Below are 18430 nucleotides of genomic sequence, written 5' to 3'. Positions count from 1 at the left end.
AGCAAAACAGTGCTGGAAGTGTTGTGTGGGAAAACAGACTTTCTGCTTTAAGGCCTCCTGCAATTAAATTATTTTGTAAAATACACAGTTTCTTCTAGTAAGTGGAGACTCAAGGGGGTTCTGAATTTAAATTAACTTCATGAGCAGTAATAAATTAAAACTATGTAGATGAATTTTCTTTCTTCATGCCATCCAGCAATCATAAGGAGCTTTATCACAACAACTAAGTACAGAGTACAGGGTCCTTAAAAAAGCTCACAAAAATGATTGCAGTAGTTTTAATTTCAAAAAAGAGTGAGTTCAATTTTATACTTCAGCAGATAGGAATACATTCATAAATTTAGCCCAAATACAAGATTTCTTTATTTTTTTATTCAAAATAGCATTTTTTCTCTGTGGATTTTCCACCTAATTAAAGACCAGATATTTATTAATACATAAGCACTATCATTTTTCAAATCAGTAACAAAGCACACCGAATACTATAATACATCTTGCCCTTTTATTGTATTGTATTGTAGATAAAGAGGAATACACACAGAATAATCACTGCCCTCACAACCATAAAGATGCAGTGTCACTCTGATCCCTTTGGGAGTCACAGAACATCCACTTGTCATTCATTCCACCTTTTTATTGTAACAAGCTGCATATATCAAAACTCAGCCGTGAGCAACCATTTTTCTAAATAAAACCAAACACAGCCAAAAAACCAGTGCTTGCTGACAGGACTTTGCAAGATTCTTAAGGTACCAGCAGAATAAGCATGCACAACAGCAATTCAAAACCATAGACATGCTGCCCCCTGAAAAGGTGAGCTGTGCTGGAAAATTCACATGTTCAGTGCTGGAACTCCATCTCCTGCAAAAAGCTAACTCAAAGTCTGTGCATTACTTTGGTTCAAATCTAAGTGGGAGTAAAGCAACCTAAGGTTGGTATTTTGCAAAGGGTTGTGTTAAACCTATTGTTTTATCTGTAAAATAAAAAATAGTCTATGATAAGAACCTCTATTGCTTCCCATCAGTCAGTTACCAGTGCTATGGTGGAGTGTAATGCTACTAGAAGCAATGTGTTGCTGTGTCATGCTGCTTCTCTTTTATACAAACTAGGTCCTAATGACCTATAAAGGGTTCTTCTAGAATACTACAAAGGACAAAGCAAATTTCCTACTTGAAATGCAGGTGCAAGGAAGCTTTTCCTTTCTGAGAACCACATGCCTTTCAAACAACTTTGGCAGAGCATATGGTAATACACTCCTTTGTCTTATTGAGTATGACTGCACACAAAATAGTAAGTTGGCAGTGGGTCACAGTTCCCTATTTCCCTGTGCCTAATGTGGTAGATAAAATGGGAGAGAAGCAGTTTAGAAACATACAGATAGCTACCATCATAACTTACTGAGCAGTCTGACAGCAAAATATGAGCCACTTATGGGAAGACAGACATATTAATAAGAATTGGTAAAATTACTCTGAAAACCACTGCTGTTGATACTGCTCCCATACTCTTGTTTGTATAAAAGTTTCTAGACTGTACATAGATGCCCTAGCTGATACACAAATCTATTAATTATACTTTGGGGATGATATTTTAAGCCCTATGGAAAATCTATTGTTATCTACAAGAACTTTCCACTGGGGCCATTTTCTGCTCTCTTCCCCAAAACAAAGGAAAAAATGAAAACTATGAGAAAGGATTTGCTATTCTTTTTCAAAGAGTAACAAGGCGCAATCTTGTCTACTACTACTACTACACTGCCTAAATTTTGTTCTCTCTTGCCTCACACTGACTGCAGCAGGAATATTAATAGTAACAGCACTGTAACCCACCGCTATGGAGTGTAAAGTCCATGCAAGAGCTATGGCCCGTTATGGAAGAACTTAAATATTTCTCAAAATACAGTTTGCAGGAGACTCCTGGGCATGTAGGCGTTTTGTAGGCTCTCTGCCAAAACTCTCTGTAGAGGCCAGTTTGAGTGGTTCAATCCAGTATGTGATTTGCTTAATGAAAGACACTTCTCCAGAAGATTTTGGCAGACGCAATCAGTTCAATTGCCAGGCAGTATTCATGTGATTACAAATGATACTGATCACATTAGGTACTTAATAAATCTCTCCAAAAAGATCACAGCTACTGTGTGGCTCTGAAGAAATTTAAATTGTGATACAGATTACTGTGTTTGCTGTGCACTGGACTATTGATACAATTGGGAATAAATACCTTCCTTGGACTGCCAAGCAGTTAGTGGCAACTACTAATTTCTACATAAAGCCATGACTGCTTGTTTGTAAATGTTTAGCTATGCATCATTGCAAAGCAGCTTCCTTTTCATGTTAGGGATACATCCTACCATAAATATATTAAAGAATTCAACTCCACTGACTTTCACAGATCTATGCCAATTCACATGTGCTGAGGGCTTGGCCTGAGAGTCCAAGGACAATTTTTGGCTTGAAATAGAAGAAAAGTGAGATGCTGTCCTGGCATAAAACCCATGAGCTAGACTTTGGCACTGTTTCTTCTGTTGACATTTCAGCAGATGCAATATCACATACAGTAATGATAAAACACATCAAAGCAAAAATGATCTGAGCTGTACCTGTTCAGAAAAAAATTCTTTTCCTTGCATCATGGCACAACTTGCACTCTGTATCTTCCTGTAATTTATTGAACAGCATTTTAAAAATGAATAAATGTCCATTGGCTGAATCCCAGTGCTCATTTCAGTGTATCGCATGAAAGCAATCACACAGGCCTCTCTTTTCTGCTCTCAGGAGGAGGGTTTCTGTCTGCAAAAAAACATGAAATCAAAGAACTGAATATATCAGTTTAAAAAAGTATATAATTGATTAGACCTAATCCCTCCACACAGCTGTAGCCAAGGTGCTTTGCTGAGTGAAAAATCATAGTTATTAGTGCTGGTTTTCATCCAGAAAAAGTGATGAAATAAGTATATTCAGAACAAAGATTCATGGAGAGTATTTTTATAGTTAAAATGTTTCATTTTCACAGTTAACTTCTAGGGAGTAGGCTGTCAAAATTATTAAACTGTCCATTATAAATGCTGAGAAAAATTCCACTTTCAACAGCACTGCTCTTAATTCCTTTGCAGTGATTGATGGCTTCCTGTTGACGATGTCTTCAGTACTGTATAATTTAATTGCACCAGATAGCATGTGCTGAGGAGCCAGTTGTGCTCTCAGTTACACTGCTGTTTCTCTAGAATAACTCTGTGTTTAATCCAGCTGTCAGTCTAACCTTGTTGTCTGAAACACATAATCTTTCACGGCAGACCTAGACCTGAGTTTGTGGCTCCTATTTTAACCTGAGTTGATTTACTGACAGTTGCCTTATTATCAACTCCTTTTGGAGCCATGCCCCCGGAACTCCATCAAAAGCTTAAAAACCATCCTCTGTATACATCATTTAAAATTACTTGCTCTTGTTTTTTGGAGTGCCTTAGTGGAAAAGCATTTCCAAGCTTTTTTTCTCTGTATCCAGGGAAAAAAAAATTAACTTCAGATCCTCAAAGATATTTAAGTATCATCTATTTAGTTATGATCAAATCACTTAATTTGTGGGTCCTGGTCTCACTTTTTGAGAAACAAAGGTTGACTTTCTCAAATGGCACCATCATTTCAGAAGCTGAGACTCTTGCAAGATGCAAAATAAAACTGTTAGTGCAAGCAACTCACATTAGCAAGTACGATTGTGACTGAAGAAAAAATTCTTCCTGAGCATATCTTGTGGTTTTTACCCTGTGGTCTGTGGTCCCTTACACAGTTTGTAGACTGACTGAAGAGTTTCTTGAGGGGAAATAAAAGTTACCAAGCTTAAATTCACCATGAATGGGTTTCCTGTCTCCACTGGAAAAAAAACCATTAAAGGTTGAAAACCACTTGTTAACAAATTGTCTCAAAGCTCTGTGAAACAACAAGGTCTTCAGCCTGCTGGTGTTCCTCTGACATGATACCTCCCAACAAATTAGAAACAGCAAAGGGCTAATTAACAAAGACCCACAGTTTCCAAAGGAGTAGCTGGGCACTTCTACCTGGGGACCTGCTCTGGCTTGCTTGGCCAGCAGCACCTCTGTCCCCCAGCAGTTCCCACTCTCTACTACTCATTTCTTGTTCTCAGACTGCAAGATTTTGCAGGGAGAGGCTGTTTTCAGAACTGCTTTTCCCTCCCCTCCACAGCACTCTACCCTTTTCACCCCAAACAAAAAATCCGCCTTTGCATTAAAGAGGACTTGTTCACTTCCCTTGTCTGCTTTCACTTATCGGCTTAGTGCAATGGCAGGCGTTATTAAACACTGCTCCTCGCTTGTACAATGAAATCTTGGATGAGTGAATGCTCTCATTGTTGAGAGCCCAGTAGAAATCATAGAATCATCTTAACATCAAACAGCCTTACTGGATTTCACTGTAATGCCAACAAGCTGTCACTGTACCACAAACCCTGCCTAGGCGTCACTCATGACTACTTACAGGCAGGAAGAATAGCTCTGGGAGCATTTGATTGTAAACTGAAAGACTATGAAAGAGAAGCATCAATTACAAAAATTAATTGCAGCCCTGTTGGCATTGGCTTAGAAAGTCCCTGATAGGAACAGTCTAGCACGGGGCTTGCCCTTGTAACAACAACTTTCAAGACTCAGGAGTTGTTGAACGAAGTTACCTGTGTGTAAAACTTGAGAAACTATAGTTAGTCAGCATGAGCCAAGCACCAGTGGTTGAGTAGGGATACAGAGGCTGTATCTTTCAGAGAACAGAAGGCCACAGCGTGCCATTTGTAGGGCCCTGGCCACTGCATTTCACTTTAGTATCTCTGCATCATTCAATAATTTGTATTTAACTAAAGCATCTCTTCCAGAAAGGCCTTTGGAGTCTCAATCCAAAGGCTGGAAATGATGGACAGTAACATACCCTTTCTTTACTAGTAGTATTAAACTCTAAGAGCTGTCAAAGGGTAAGCAATGTTCCAGATAACTGGTTACGTTTGTTTTGGTGATGCACTGTTCCTATACCCCTTGTTCTGTAATACTGAGAGCTGTCTGAATCACTGCCTTGGCATCACAGCCTGTCCAGGTCCTCACAGAGACAGAAGCTTATCTTGCAGTGCTCTGGGGCTGGCTTCTCCCTTTATATTCTGCCTCACCTCTTACAAGAGAGCATTGCTCTCTGATGGGTTGTATTCTCACTCCACTCTCCGAATAGAATAGCCAACACAGATACATCTGAATATCTCTGTAAGTGGGATTAAGGAATTGTACTGCCTCTATCGCATTCAAAAAAAATCTTCCCAGTGCAGCTTAGCCAGAAATTTACGACCTCCTTTAACTTCCCATGTAAAGTCTGGTGACAGTATAAGAACCAAGACAGCTGCAATTGCACATGGTCTTCCAGTGTCATGTGTAGGTACAAAACACTTCAGCTGAACCTAATCCAAACAGGTGAAACCCCACTATGCATGAGAACAGCCCAGCACAGCTGCTGGAGGTAAAGCCCATCTATTCACAGTCTGACACTTAACAGTTATTTAGTATTACGCTAGTGCATGGGAAACTTTTGCAATGTAACCCTTTTGCAATGTACTGCACTCAGAGCTCTGCCCTAATCAGTTCGCTATTGATAGCTCAAGAAAGCTAAAGTCACTCCAGCCTTATTGTGTGGGGTCCTACATGATTGCCCAAGGTCACAAGAAACCAAAGGCAAAGCAATGTAATTGCCCTTCTGTCTTATAGTTTGAGACACATAATTGATTTACATCTCTCTGGCTGACTCTGCTGTGAATGACAATTTGAGCAGAGCATGACTCTAGAGGAACAAGGAGCCCTTCTCACCTGCCAACAGAGACAGCACTGGTCACAGGCACCGAGCGGGCACCTAAAGGAACTGGGTGATGTGGCTGTGAACTGGTTGCACTCACCACAAGTTGCTTTACTGTCATGTTTCCAGTGTGAATGGAGCTGTTAGGGAAGGAGAGGCAGGACAAGACATACATGCGGGGCCTTTATTAGAGGTGGGAGACCTCCTGCCCCTTGCAAACTTCAGGCAGCATGGGAACCGCTGTGGTAAGACCTACCCCAGTTAGTGTTTGTGCGTATTTATGAACCTACATACGTATGCATTGTTAAAATCAGGGCATTTAACACACCCTCATTTTTTGTTCATTAGCACCTCTGCAGCACAAGACCAGTGTGTGAAGTTGCAAAATGCCCTGTGTGCTGTGATAACTACCGGAGAAATTTCCTTCCCCCTTTTTCATGGAGTATCGATCCAGGAGCAAGGAATATATGTGCTTCCCTTTCCCCTGCCAGCCCTGCCTGCCACCTTCTTGCTCTCCAGTTCACTTTCTGCTCCTGCTCACTGAACAGTCAGCCCATAGCTCAGAATCAGTGTTGTGAGATAAAGAGTAAATAATTTTTCTTGTTCTTCTCTCCCTTCATACATCTTCTTTCCTTCTCTATTTGATGCAGGGACTGTCTGGGGTAATTCTTCAGCCTGTTATGCAAGAAGTCTGACTAGATGATCTTTAATGAACCTCTCCAGCCTGTGAAAAATAATCTGTACTTGGTAAAATCCTATTTGCTGAAATGGAATTGAGTCAGCAGAGATGTCATGTCTGGTGTACACAGGCAGGCAGACCTGGCCACTTGGAGATAAAGGCTAAGTGAAAGCATTTCTATAGAAACACATACCCGCGTGTCTAGATTATACGCTGTCTTCTTTAAATCCTGCAACGCCCTCTGCATGAACTCAAACGCATGGCAGTCAACACAGGGACGACCTGGAAAAAGGTACAGAAGAAGACATCACTGTCACAGCATGAAATTTGGAGTGTGGCAGTACACAGAGGGACTACTCAGAGACCTTGCAACGCCAGGAAAAAAAACCACAACATCTTACCAGGCACGCACACTTGCATACGTACAAAGCTAGCGCTGCCTGTGGACAGGGCTGTATCTATCCTTGTGCAAATGTGTAAGGACCAGCAAAAACACAAGAGCATTCTGCTGTGTATGCTTTTCTGAACATAGCCCAGGCTTGATTCTGCCTGGTGCTGTGTGCCTTCAGCCCCCAGCCCCTCCCCTTAAAATGGAAAACCTCAAAACTTCTCAGACATGGGTTAATTCTCAAATGATACACTGAAAATAGCAGTTTGCAGTGGTTCAGGAATCAGACAGGCAGGTCTGTTTTTACAGGAGCTCTTACAGAGCAGCTTGGCAAGGGACAGTGCCAGATCTGTATTTGCTTCCTTTCACCTGCTGCTGTATTTTTTCTCTGCCAGGAATGCAAAGCATCCCACTGGCTCTGCAGCTGGTGCCAGTGTGTGCACAGAGAGGGGCAGGGCAAGGAAAAGGCAGAGAAGAGGAGGAGGAAGGGACTGGACAACTAAAATGGCTCACTTGTGGACCTGGGCATTTCTGCTCTGCCAGGATTCACCTTGCACTAATCTCAGGCCCTTTCATTCAGTTACAGAGTCAACGAAGTGTGGATTTTCAGAAGAAATTGCAGATGCTGGAGGAGCTGCAGGGGGAGCGGGGAGAGAGGGCGTTTTACGTTGATCACAGAGCCCCCGTGTTGCGGGGGGTGCTGAAATCCTTGTCCACAGGCAGCCACTTGTGCTGCTCTGACAAAGCAAAGAGGGTGCAAAGCTGCTGCTGAATAGATAGCTGGGGAGCTGCCTGGAGCCAGGGACCCGCTGTGCGGCACTGCAGCACCCTGTGCTTGGCACCCCGCTGCCAACGTGGACTTCTCAGTTGGGCCTGATGGAAGGGAGGAGCCAGGGTGCTTCTGGGTCCCCAGCAAGCCTCTTCGGGAATTTGACCTGTTCAGGAGGTGTTTCTCTCCGACCCGTCCTCCTCCATCTCCCCTCCATGCAGCTGACATCTCAGGGAAACCCAGGGATCAAGCCAGGGATTTAACTCCAGGGATGTGGGGAGATGCTAATTCCCCACCTCTATAAGAACAGCATAACTCATGAAGACTCTCTCTCCAGGCCTGAGAGGATTAGCGACAGGATGGTTTTGAGCACATCTTAAAGATACTCAACCCCCTCCTGTTTTCAGTATTTCAGTAATTTAATTGTTTTCACTTCAGATCATGGAGCAGAGCCCTTAGAAAGAAGCTGCACCCTCAGCCTGCTGTCAGCAAATCCATCATTCACTTGGTGCCGTGGCCTGCTCCCTCTCCTTGCCGTGGTCTTCTCGGAAATCACCTGCCCTGGCTCCACCTCAGTGAAGTGCAGCATACCCTGAAGTGCTGGTCACTAAAGCGTTCTCAAAATCAGAACTTGGTAGAGAGAAAACAAACCTCAGGTTATAAACGAATGTGCTCTGGCATAAATGAATCTCCTGCTCTGGCAGTGTGGAGAAAGCGTCTTTGAGGACAGCCATGAATTCCATAGTCGGTCACTGTCTGCCACCCAGGACGCCTTCCCAGGCCTTCATGAAGGCCATGGCTGTGTGGGATCATTCATGGGTATTTATGGCAGCCAAGCCCTCCTACGTGGACGGGAAGGTACTAGTGCTACGGCACAACCGTGCCAAGTGGTTATTTCACTTCTGCCACCTCCATGAAAGCAGGTGCCCTGGCATCAAAGCGGCTTCTGCAGGGAAGTGGTGGTGGCACTGAGGACACCTGCCTGTGCAGCTCTGCGTGTCCTGGATCAGCACGTGCGAAGCTCCTAACTTCTCTGGCACAGAGCTGGCAATACTCTTCAAAGCCACAGTGCAGAAGCAGCCAGTTTCGCCACATAATGGGGTATTCACTCTCTAATCTAGTTTCCTGGGCTGTCCTCCTTGGTGGAGGGTCCTTCTCCAGGCACAGCTGTCTCTGGGTCGGGTTAGCACCCCTGCCTGCTGGCAGCTAGCAGCCCTGCAGCACTGGCAGTGGGAGAGCCCGTGGGATTCCTCCAACCAGCTATATCCCGGGATGGGATGCATCATTTTGACTTACAGTGGCACAGAGAGGACTCACTGAAGCAGCACCACTGGCAGATGAGAGGACAGCTGTATCTGGGAGGAGGTGACAAATGGCTGGGGAGGTGACCGGCTATCAATTTTTCCACCCATGCAGCCCTGCAGAGCACACATTCAGCACTTGGGGACTGAACTAGAGCAGTGCTGATCTCTCCATCAAGCATCTTGCACTAGCACAGAGCAACTTGAATGCAAATAAAATAGGGGCAATACCCCGCTACCTGGAAAGCCTATAGCCACAGTTGGACTTTTACCAGGAGAGCTGCCCAAGTCCTGACTTTAACCGGGTTTTTAAACTACTATACCAGCCAGACTCTTGCGGTAGCCAAGAGCAGATACTTAAGGAAGATATAAGAATAAGCCTCTAGCAATGTTCTTCTAGCCTACCAAGAGGCTGGAGCATAGCCTGAGTCTGGCTGGTGTCTCTACATCTGATAAGCCCTCCATGAACTTTTCTCACATTAATTTGCCCTGTTGCTTCCTGAATCCATGTAAACTTTTGGCATCTAGAGTATCCTGTGGCAATGAGTTCCACAGCTCAGCTCTTCAGTGAGTGAACAGAATACCATTCTTGTCTCCTCTGAAGGTAACATCTGCTGCTTTCATGTCCTACCTCTAATTTTTGCAGTGGAAGAGAGAGTTATGAAATATTCACCATCTTTGTCCCACTTACGACTTTGCTGCTTTCCATCACTCCCTGCCTCGGTGTCTCCCTTCCAGACTGAAGAACTGGGCTGGTAAGCTGGCCTATCTAGCTGGACTTAATCTCTCTTCATGCTCACAATATTTTCAGTAGGATGCCCGTGGACATTTCCCCAACATAATGATGTCTAAGGGTCTGTTTTCACAAAGGCTTTAAACAAATCTAAATACGTGCTGTTGCCAATAGGAGCAATCCCACCCTGCTTTCTGTCCTTGGCTACGTGTTCCCACACCTTCCCTTGCTCACACCAGGAGTGACCATGCAGTTGCTTGGTCAGGTGGATCACTGATTATTTTTTTTCTCCAGATCAGATCCTGAATGCCCAAGTTCTGGGGCCAGAAATAGGGCAAGGACTGGAGGCCAGGTTATGGGGAGGAGAAGGGCAGGGGCAGCATAAGCTTACATCAGCTTAAAGCAATCATGAAACCAAACCTTAAGTCACATCATAGCAAAGTACAGCAGAGTGCTATTAATTCCTTGCTGACAGCTGGGAACAGACTATCATTCATAGGGAGACTTAACAGGTTTGTGGATTAACATAATGAGAATTATCAAGAGTCAGCTATAATTCTTTAAATGGGTCCTGTCAGCATGAAGACTGTATGTGTCTTTGTGTGTTTGGGGAGAAATGGGGGAGGAGAGCTTAAAATATGTTTCTTGGCTTCTTCTTGGTGAAAAACTGGAACTGAAAGCACTGTGGAAGTCTAATTTACTTTCCCTCACATGCACATGGCGTTTAGTCTTTGTATTTCATGCACCTTGGCTAATGAAAACAGACTGACCAGCTTCTGTTCTTCAAATTCCACATTTCAGCTTTCACAGTGGGTGATCCGTGCTATGAATGCAATGGGAGGTTGGGGAAATTACTTAATTTTTTTTAGTGGATTGCACTGAACTTTAAAGAAAATAATCCGCAAACATTAGTAATGCCACTCCATACTTGAACAGTCTTTTGCATATGCAAAGTGCTGTGAATAAAGTATAAGGACATGATTAATCACTGCTAATTAGCATTATTCATAAAAAGCTGGGCCTGGCTCTCTGACTGGCAGAAAGTATGCCAAGTGGAGAGCAGGTGATGGTACCCCAGCCAGATATCGGTGCCACACACAGGGCAGGGTGTCTCTGTAAAGCTAAGAACTCTGACTCGCTCTCCTACTTCTCTCCTGTGACTCCTGCACCTCCCACACTTGCACTAGAGCATTGCTGCCCCTCTCCTGCTGCAGGAGGGACACATCTCCCACCACATGGGAGAGAGGCTGTAGTGCTGTGTGGTCTGTGAGGGATTGTTCCTGCTAAAGGCATGTTCCCAGTCCCATGCCACACACCTGGGAACAGAGAAAAGCATCAAGCATCACGCTGGTCTGCCCTGCAGAAAGACACTTAGTATGGTCCATGTACATCATATATCCCTGCCAAGAACGTGTGCCAGAGCCCCCTTTTTCTCGCTGGGCCACTCAGGATCCTACAACCATCAGTTTACCTGGGCTGACAGTATGGACTTAAGTGCCAGCAACAGGGAAGGTGTGTACACGTGCTGCAGTAGCACTGCCCCCAAAATGGGTCAGTGCCCAGGAAGATGAACTCCTTGATGATAAATAGTCAGTGGAGCTGACATCAAGCAGGGAAAGATCCAGGAATGTCTGTACTAGATCACATCAAAGGTCTGCCTGACCTAGTGTCCTGTCTCCCATGAGCTACATCTCTTGTAGTACATTAAATGTGTCTAGAAGCATTCCCAAGCTTTGAAAGTAGCTGGCATGAGACAGCTTATCTCTGGAACAGTAAACTTTGTCTTCCAGATAGGCAATTGGCCTCCTGTCATGGACAAAAGTGTTCCAGGGACCATCCTAGCAGGTTACTAGTACAGTCATGTCCCCATGCCAGGAACATCCATGGGCACTGGTTATAGTTGTGACCTTCATGGCCAGCAATGGATGCCTGTGAAAGAGCATAAGAACAGGCCAAGTATGAAGGGATGTGTCCCCAAAGACCCTCCCAGGCCCCAGGAATATGCTGAGGCAGCTCCTGAGCCAGAACTGCTGCTGCATCTAACAGCCCTTTCTAAGCCTTTTTTTTCCTTGAGTTTACCCAATCAGTTCTGCAATCCCATGCAAACTTTTAGCATCCACAGTGTCCCAAGGGAGGAGCTCCACAGGTTAACTATCAGGAAGAGCCCTGATGGGCAAAGGAAAGTACCTGGAGCACTTAGCAGCTATGCAGCACTCTCTCGACAAGAGGCCGATTAGGAGCATCCTGAGTTCCTTTTTGCTTTAAAACTCTGTCCCTGCAGCAGCGTGAAACAATTTACCATTCATGATCAGCTGAGAGTCTTCCTCCTGGCTTGGCCTCAGACATAAATACCATTATGCATTCATAGCAATGCTACCAGCCTCCATTACTCCGGACAGAGCAGCATGTCTCTGCAGAAACACTGGCCACAGAAACACTCTGACCTGCCTTTCATTCCTCACTCTCACATGGAGGAGTAAGACAAGACAAGACATGGAATCTTCCTCAAGGGCTCTTCAGGGGACTTCAGTAGCCTGGCCAGAAGATATCAGAAAGATAACTCCTTGAGACCAGGGTCAGAGACCCTGGCCAAGGTTTTGTTCTACAGATAAAATGGGAGTTTCCACCACACAAGTGGAACAAAGAACCACTATATACTTCTTCCTCGAAATATGTTGGCTTGCCTCTGCTAACATAGACACACAAAGGGCACATATAATTTATTTTTCAAGCATGATTTTCTCCTTGAGGAGACAAAATGGACTACTTGTCACAAAACTTATTAAAATTAATTAATGCCTAGAAAACAAACACACAAAAATAGAGATGAGGTCTGTTTTAGAACAGACCAAAACTTCGCATTAATTAAGAAAGAAGAGAATGGAAAAAGAAGGGAATTCAAGATGTAAGTCCTGTAGAGACAAAAACACATAGGTGTATTTGAAAACTAGTAATGGAATTATAGGAGAATAAAATGCAGTGACAAATCAGGTCTTGTATTAAATATTTTAGCAGTTATATAAAAAGATACCTGTGATACAAAGTAAGCATGACTAAGAAGTAGAGATTGGTTTGTATGCAATTACCTTCCTTTTTTTTTTCTCCCAGAGGATATTTTAAGTTTCTAATGAGTGGCTACTTCCCACCTGCTGTCACCAAAACACCCTGAGAACATTGACTCCATCCCCTAATATCTGAACTATTGCCTCATTTTGGAGCTGAGAAAGTTCAACTAGAGACTTGCTCAGAATGACAGAGGAGCTGTGATCCAAATTCAAGAGCTCCCAGCTTCATGGTGTGCTCAAGGCAGTCTGTCATATTTATTTATTTTTTAGCTTTGCAGAATAGCAGCAGGATTTCACAAATCTATATATGCTTTACAAATACACTGTTTGGGTCAACTTCCCCTATGTCAATCTGTAGTAGTTACAAGAAAGTTGAACTTGAACTGTTGTTCCAACTAAATACTAAAATAAGCAAAATATAATGCCCTAGCAGAAATAAACAGAAATTTCCTTCTAACAATATCCAGACTAGCAAGGACATCATATGTATTGTGGCAAATCTGGAAACGAAACTCTCGAGAAGCAGATCTGAAAGACCTACAATCAAAGAGCTTTAAAACCAGCTTCAGTGAAAATTACAATATGCAGTTAGTATTTTTTCCTAAATAACTACTAATCCTTTGCTTGCCCGCTGTTTTTTATAAGCGTTGTTTTCATGTGCTTTGCTGACATGTTACAAATTCATCATTACTCCCTCGCTAATGAGGCAATGCAGCGTTCCCCTGGAGCTTAAGGTCTGCGTGGCTGCTGTGGGTTAAGCGGAGGAAAGCAAGCGGGACGCGGTGCAGCGGGAGGGCACGAGTGCACACGACGGGTACGTACTTTCTGCAGGAATGACACTCCCGGAGTCCTGGCTGGCCCCCACAAGCCTCACGCTTAGCAGGCCAACCACCGAGATGAACGGGATGGCCACACGCATCACCCTCCAGACAGACGGCAACGCCATTACTCTCATCAATAATTCAAGCTATCTTCCCTGCCTGAAACGAGGAGAAATAAAGAAAATCAGCGGTTTGTTCCCAGCACGCTGCCCACAAAGTAGTGGACCGGGCGTGATAAGCGCAGACCCGCATGCACACGCAAACCCACATGCACACATCACTGCAGCGACACGCCACGGGCTTGCGATGCACCCCAAGGACCAGTTTGCCAAGTACCTGATCTTTCTCTTCGCCTGTGTGCCAGACCCTTGGAGCAGCTGTAGCGAGCAGGCGAGGCTCCAGCAGCCACTCTGAGCATGCGTCCCCTCCGCATCCCCCCTTCCCTGATTAGGGTCATTGCCATGGAGATTTGCTATAGCAACACTGAAAAATTGGAGCTGCCAAGTGGAGAAGAAGATTTAAAGGGACCACAATGTGGTGGGTGGTCAGTGCTGTACTCCTCCCCTATCTCTGCTCCTCGAAGGCCATGTCCTCTCCTTGGGGAACACTGGCTGCTGCCACCCACGTTAGAGGGTCTTTGGCAATTTTGTGTTTGTTGCTTTTATTCCCAAAGGGGCTGTGCTGAAATATGCAGCTCCTGTCCCTTGCTTTATGTGTAACTCGCTTAAAGTAAGATTTTGTTCCAGGAGGTTTCAAATGAGATGAAAACTCGGAAGTTTGCTTGGAAGAATAAAGATGCAGGGCCTGTTGATAGCACCCTGCACTCTGGGGAAGACTCCATTATGGCCTTCCTTTAACTCCACTGAAAACAAAGCCTTGCGGACAACAGCAACATCAGCACATGAACCAACCAGGAATATGGATCCTGCATGGCATCACACTAGGTAACCATGATAACAGCCCAGACAAAACCTATGCACTGCAGAAGGTTAATGATGCTTGCTTCAAGCTCAACTCTTCACCTGGGATTTTGCTAATAGGCTGTGTCCTGACAAAGCTCAAGCATGAGCCCTCCTGGATAGGGCATCTCCATAAGTACCTGGATGAAGTCAAGCATTCAGAAAGTGGAGGTAATACCTTTTGGAAAAGAGAGAGAGAGATGCTCTCAACACCTGGTTGCCGTAGACCATGGTTAAAGACTCATCTTGCAACATATCTGTTCAATTCATGGCTTTTTCCTTCTCTCACAGGAGGACACTACCTCCTCTCACCAGGGAGCAGGCTCCAGCCTTCCTGGTCTGTACAGAATAACTAACCCGCCAGGCTGTGGAGGTATCAGCCTTCCTGGGCTGAGACACGATTAATCCCTGGCTTTCTTCAGCCCTAGGGACTGTCACCAGCAATGTACTCTGCTTCTATTTTACTTGTTCCTGTGGCTTCCTCAGAATTACCTCTTATATCCCTCATTTCAATGCTTGTGCTTTTGGACGCGGTTAGTTTAAAAGTCATCTCGAAGGACTCCAGGCTCTTGACCACTTTCTGGCAAAGTAAAATTGCCTTGTGCATGCAAGAGAGCACATTGCAGAGGGGCAGCCCAGAGTTATGGAAGCAATTCCTACCAGAATGACTCATTAGGCAAATTTTTAGCCCAAAGTGCAACTGAAACTCAACTTCCCTTGCAGGGAAGGCCCAACTGAATGTCTCAGGTGAGTCAGGGCACACGTGTGCACCAAAACGGCTCCACTGACTCTATGAGAAGCTGAGGCTCCTAATCCAAGCTCTGAAGTTGGATGCCTGAAGTGAGGTTGTGTGAGATGGCCCAGTTTAACATTGTTTGTCTCTTCACAGGCCTCTGATGCCTGTTAAAGGAGCAGCTCTGTAAGAGCCAGGATGTAATGGAAAAACATTGTACAGTTTGACTATACACTCATCTAGGGCTGGTCACATAGTCTAGCCCTGATCTGCAGTTTTAAATAACACCAAATGGAAATTCTGGCACAAAATCCAAACCTTACACTTCCATTCACCCTGGCATATGTGTTTCTTGCGCATACCCTCATTATGGTCCCACGGCCATATCATACATGAGCTTCAAGAAAAGGACAGAAAGGAATTGCCTACAGATGCAATAAACTTCTATAAGGTGTAAAGCACTGTTTGTTCCAATATTTTTTCAAAGTATCTAAGTAGAGTCTTTTCTAAAATTGTAACTATTTTGTAATCTTTTTCATAATTGCTTGGTCTTTTCAGTAGGTAGGTAGAACAAGCAGTACAACTCACAGTGAGGTAAGGAAAGGAATTTGACAGCTCAGGGAGGAAGGGCAACCACAGAAGTAAGCAGAGGTGTTAGCCATCTTAAACAACTGTGGAAATTATAAAAGGGGATCAGAGCAGAGAACTTGGGAAAACTTGGAATACAGAGAAGCTGAAGGTCCTGAAATATGTCATTCCCAGGATGCCAAGACTCCAAGGATGCCTGCACATGGTTTTGTGATATCTTGTTATTAGGGTCTATATATCACAGCAAAGTTTTGCATAGTTTATGTGCATCCAATAAAGCTTCTCTGTGAGAGGATGGACTGTCTTTGTCTTGGTTTCTGATTGCTCAACCACCCACTACCCAGACTTAACACTGTGATAGCACCACAGGAGGAGTTTTTGCTGAATTGGACTACTGCCATCTAGACAGTACAACACCATTGAACTTGCTCCCACTTGTGGCAGTGGAGGGGATCCGCAGTAAAGCACTATCCACCGTCTAATGGAGTGGAAGGTGTTATTTCTGTGTTACAGCACACTACTAAGCTTAAAATAATGTCCTTTTTTTTTCATTGCTTGGTGCCACCATAAAACAATCAGACATTGCACTTGCAGACTCAGGCCAGTTTTTGTGCTGGCCATGGTCTTTAAGAAGCATGAAAAAAGTTCCCAACTCCTCTTGCTAACAGAACCATGTGGTCCAAGACGCAGTCCTCAGTTCTCAGGGAACAGAAGCCAGTACGCATGGAAAAGTTCCAGAAATCTGTGTTGTTCTATACCTCCAGCAAAGCTGAGGAAGAGAGAAGCATGAAAGCACTTGCACGACTTGCTTTGCTATTACATTCACTATTGCCTACCCCTATGACTAAGGGATACCAGTACTTAATTTACTTTGAAGGATGAGAAAATTCCAAGAGATTCATAGGAGTCCATCTGCTGTCTGAAGAATGTTGTAGTGAATCCCAGAGGGCTGTTGGAAATATTTATACTTCGTTATCTTTTTCTGCAGAGAATCCATACCTAATTACCATTTGCTAACAAAAGAAGACTTTCCTCCAAAATAATCAGAAACATCCAGACATTTATTGGGAAGATGATTAGTGAGGATAGACATCTGGTAGCTCCCTCAGAAAATCTCTTCTTGATGCCTAAGTGTTACAGGTTTTGAAAGTTACATCTTTGCAGTGGAGGAAGAAAATGAATATACCTAGTTAAAATCACTAACGTTAAAGGCCTGAGTTAAATATGTGTGCATAAAAGGAAGGTGCTGGCAAAGGTTCTAATTTTAGAACTCCATTATTGTAGTCATGGGTATACATGGCAAATACAGTGGTTAATCCCAGTCTAATATGAAGTGCTAAATCATTGCCTGTTAACATGGCCATAAGCCCTTTGTTGAACTCAAACAGAAGAAGAAAGCACAGAGACAGAAGAATCTGTGTCTGGTTACTATTACTTGAATAATAGAGTGGCAAGAGAATACAGGAACAACCCGTGAAAGGCCAAGAAGCAAAACCAGATGGAAATAGTGAGAAACATGAATAATAGCAAGAAAGCATTCTTTAAACATATGGAAAGTAAGGAAGACAAAAACCAAATGAGGAGTTTGTTCTCTATTCGGCAGAAGGGGGAAGTTAATCAGGTTGATGCCTAGAAAGTGATACAGGGCTTAGCATCTATTTTATCTACCAACCAAAATAAGGTGAACTAGTGAGCAGGAGGCTAACACAACTAATACTAGTGAACATGTTTTAGGTAAGAACATTAAGCAGAAATTTGCTTTGCTTATGTATGCTTGTAAGTTTGTGCCAGGTCATTTTTCTGTGTTTCAGTCTGCCTAGAGCTCTCTTTTTACTCATGGCTATCACTAGACCTACCTCAGATCATTTAAAGAAGAAACTAAAGCAACCACCATCAGCAATTATTGCTGAGAGCTCAGGGAAGATGTGAGTTATACCAGCCACGGAAAAGGGTAAACGCAGTGACTATCTTTAAAAGCAGGAAGAGAAACGGGAAAATGACACACAAACCAGTTTACCATCAATCCCTGAGAATGTTTTAGAAGTAATAATCCCACCGACAGTTTGTAAGCGTTTGGAAAACAAGAACTGGAATTGCAAATAAGAAGTATTTGTCAAGAATCAAGTCAAACTAGCGTAGTTTCCTTCTGTGACATGGTAACAGGTCTTGCAGGTAGGGAAGGCCAAATTTAATCAACTACAGGAAGATTTCTGATGCTGTGTCACACAGCATTGTCAGAAGAAAAATAAGGAAACTGCTCTAAGGCCAGCAAAACTGTCTGGGTCACTGCTGAGAGTTAGCAATGGGTCACTGTCACCATGGAAAGATATCACATTGGGTCTGCAGAGACTCACTTAGTTCAAGGGTTATTCAGCATTTCATTAGTCAGCTGGGTAATGAATAAGCAAAGTGGCTACTTAAGATGTAACACCAGCCTGGAGGTTATAAGCAATGCTGGGGGAGAGGACTGGAATTCTAAATCATACAGACAAGTTGAAAAAAGGGTCTAAAAACAGAATAAAATTTTATAAGAATGAGAACAAGGTGCTACACTTCATCAGGAATA

At 43.7% G+C, this 18430-nt stretch overlaps 1 protein-coding gene across 1 annotated transcript; it reads right to left on the bottom strand.

Annotated features, from left to right (window-relative positions):
- Positions 1-349: 349 nt before the first annotated feature.
- On the bottom strand, positions 350-14010 carry NICOL1 (NELL2 interacting cell ontogeny regulator 1). The gene is made up of 4 exons (XM_075018557.1): positions 13921-14010; positions 13586-13743; positions 6701-6789; positions 350-2789 (listed from the first exon to the last, which is right to left on the bottom strand). The coding sequence occupies exons 2-4, from the start codon at positions 13716-13718 to the stop codon at positions 2724-2726; spliced, it is 288 nt and encodes a 95-aa protein (XP_074874658.1). The 5' UTR covers positions 13719-13743; positions 13921-14010; the 3' UTR covers positions 350-2723.
- Positions 14011-18430: the final 4420 nt, after the last annotated feature.

This window comes from Buteo buteo, chromosome 1 (genome assembly GCF_964188355.1).
Source record: "Buteo buteo chromosome 1, bButBut1.hap1.1, whole genome shotgun sequence".
In the NCBI taxonomy this organism is placed as follows: domain Eukaryota; kingdom Metazoa; phylum Chordata; class Aves; order Accipitriformes; family Accipitridae; genus Buteo; species Buteo buteo.
Note: the sequence above shows the minus strand (reverse complement) of the source record. Positions and strands in the feature narration are given on the sequence as shown.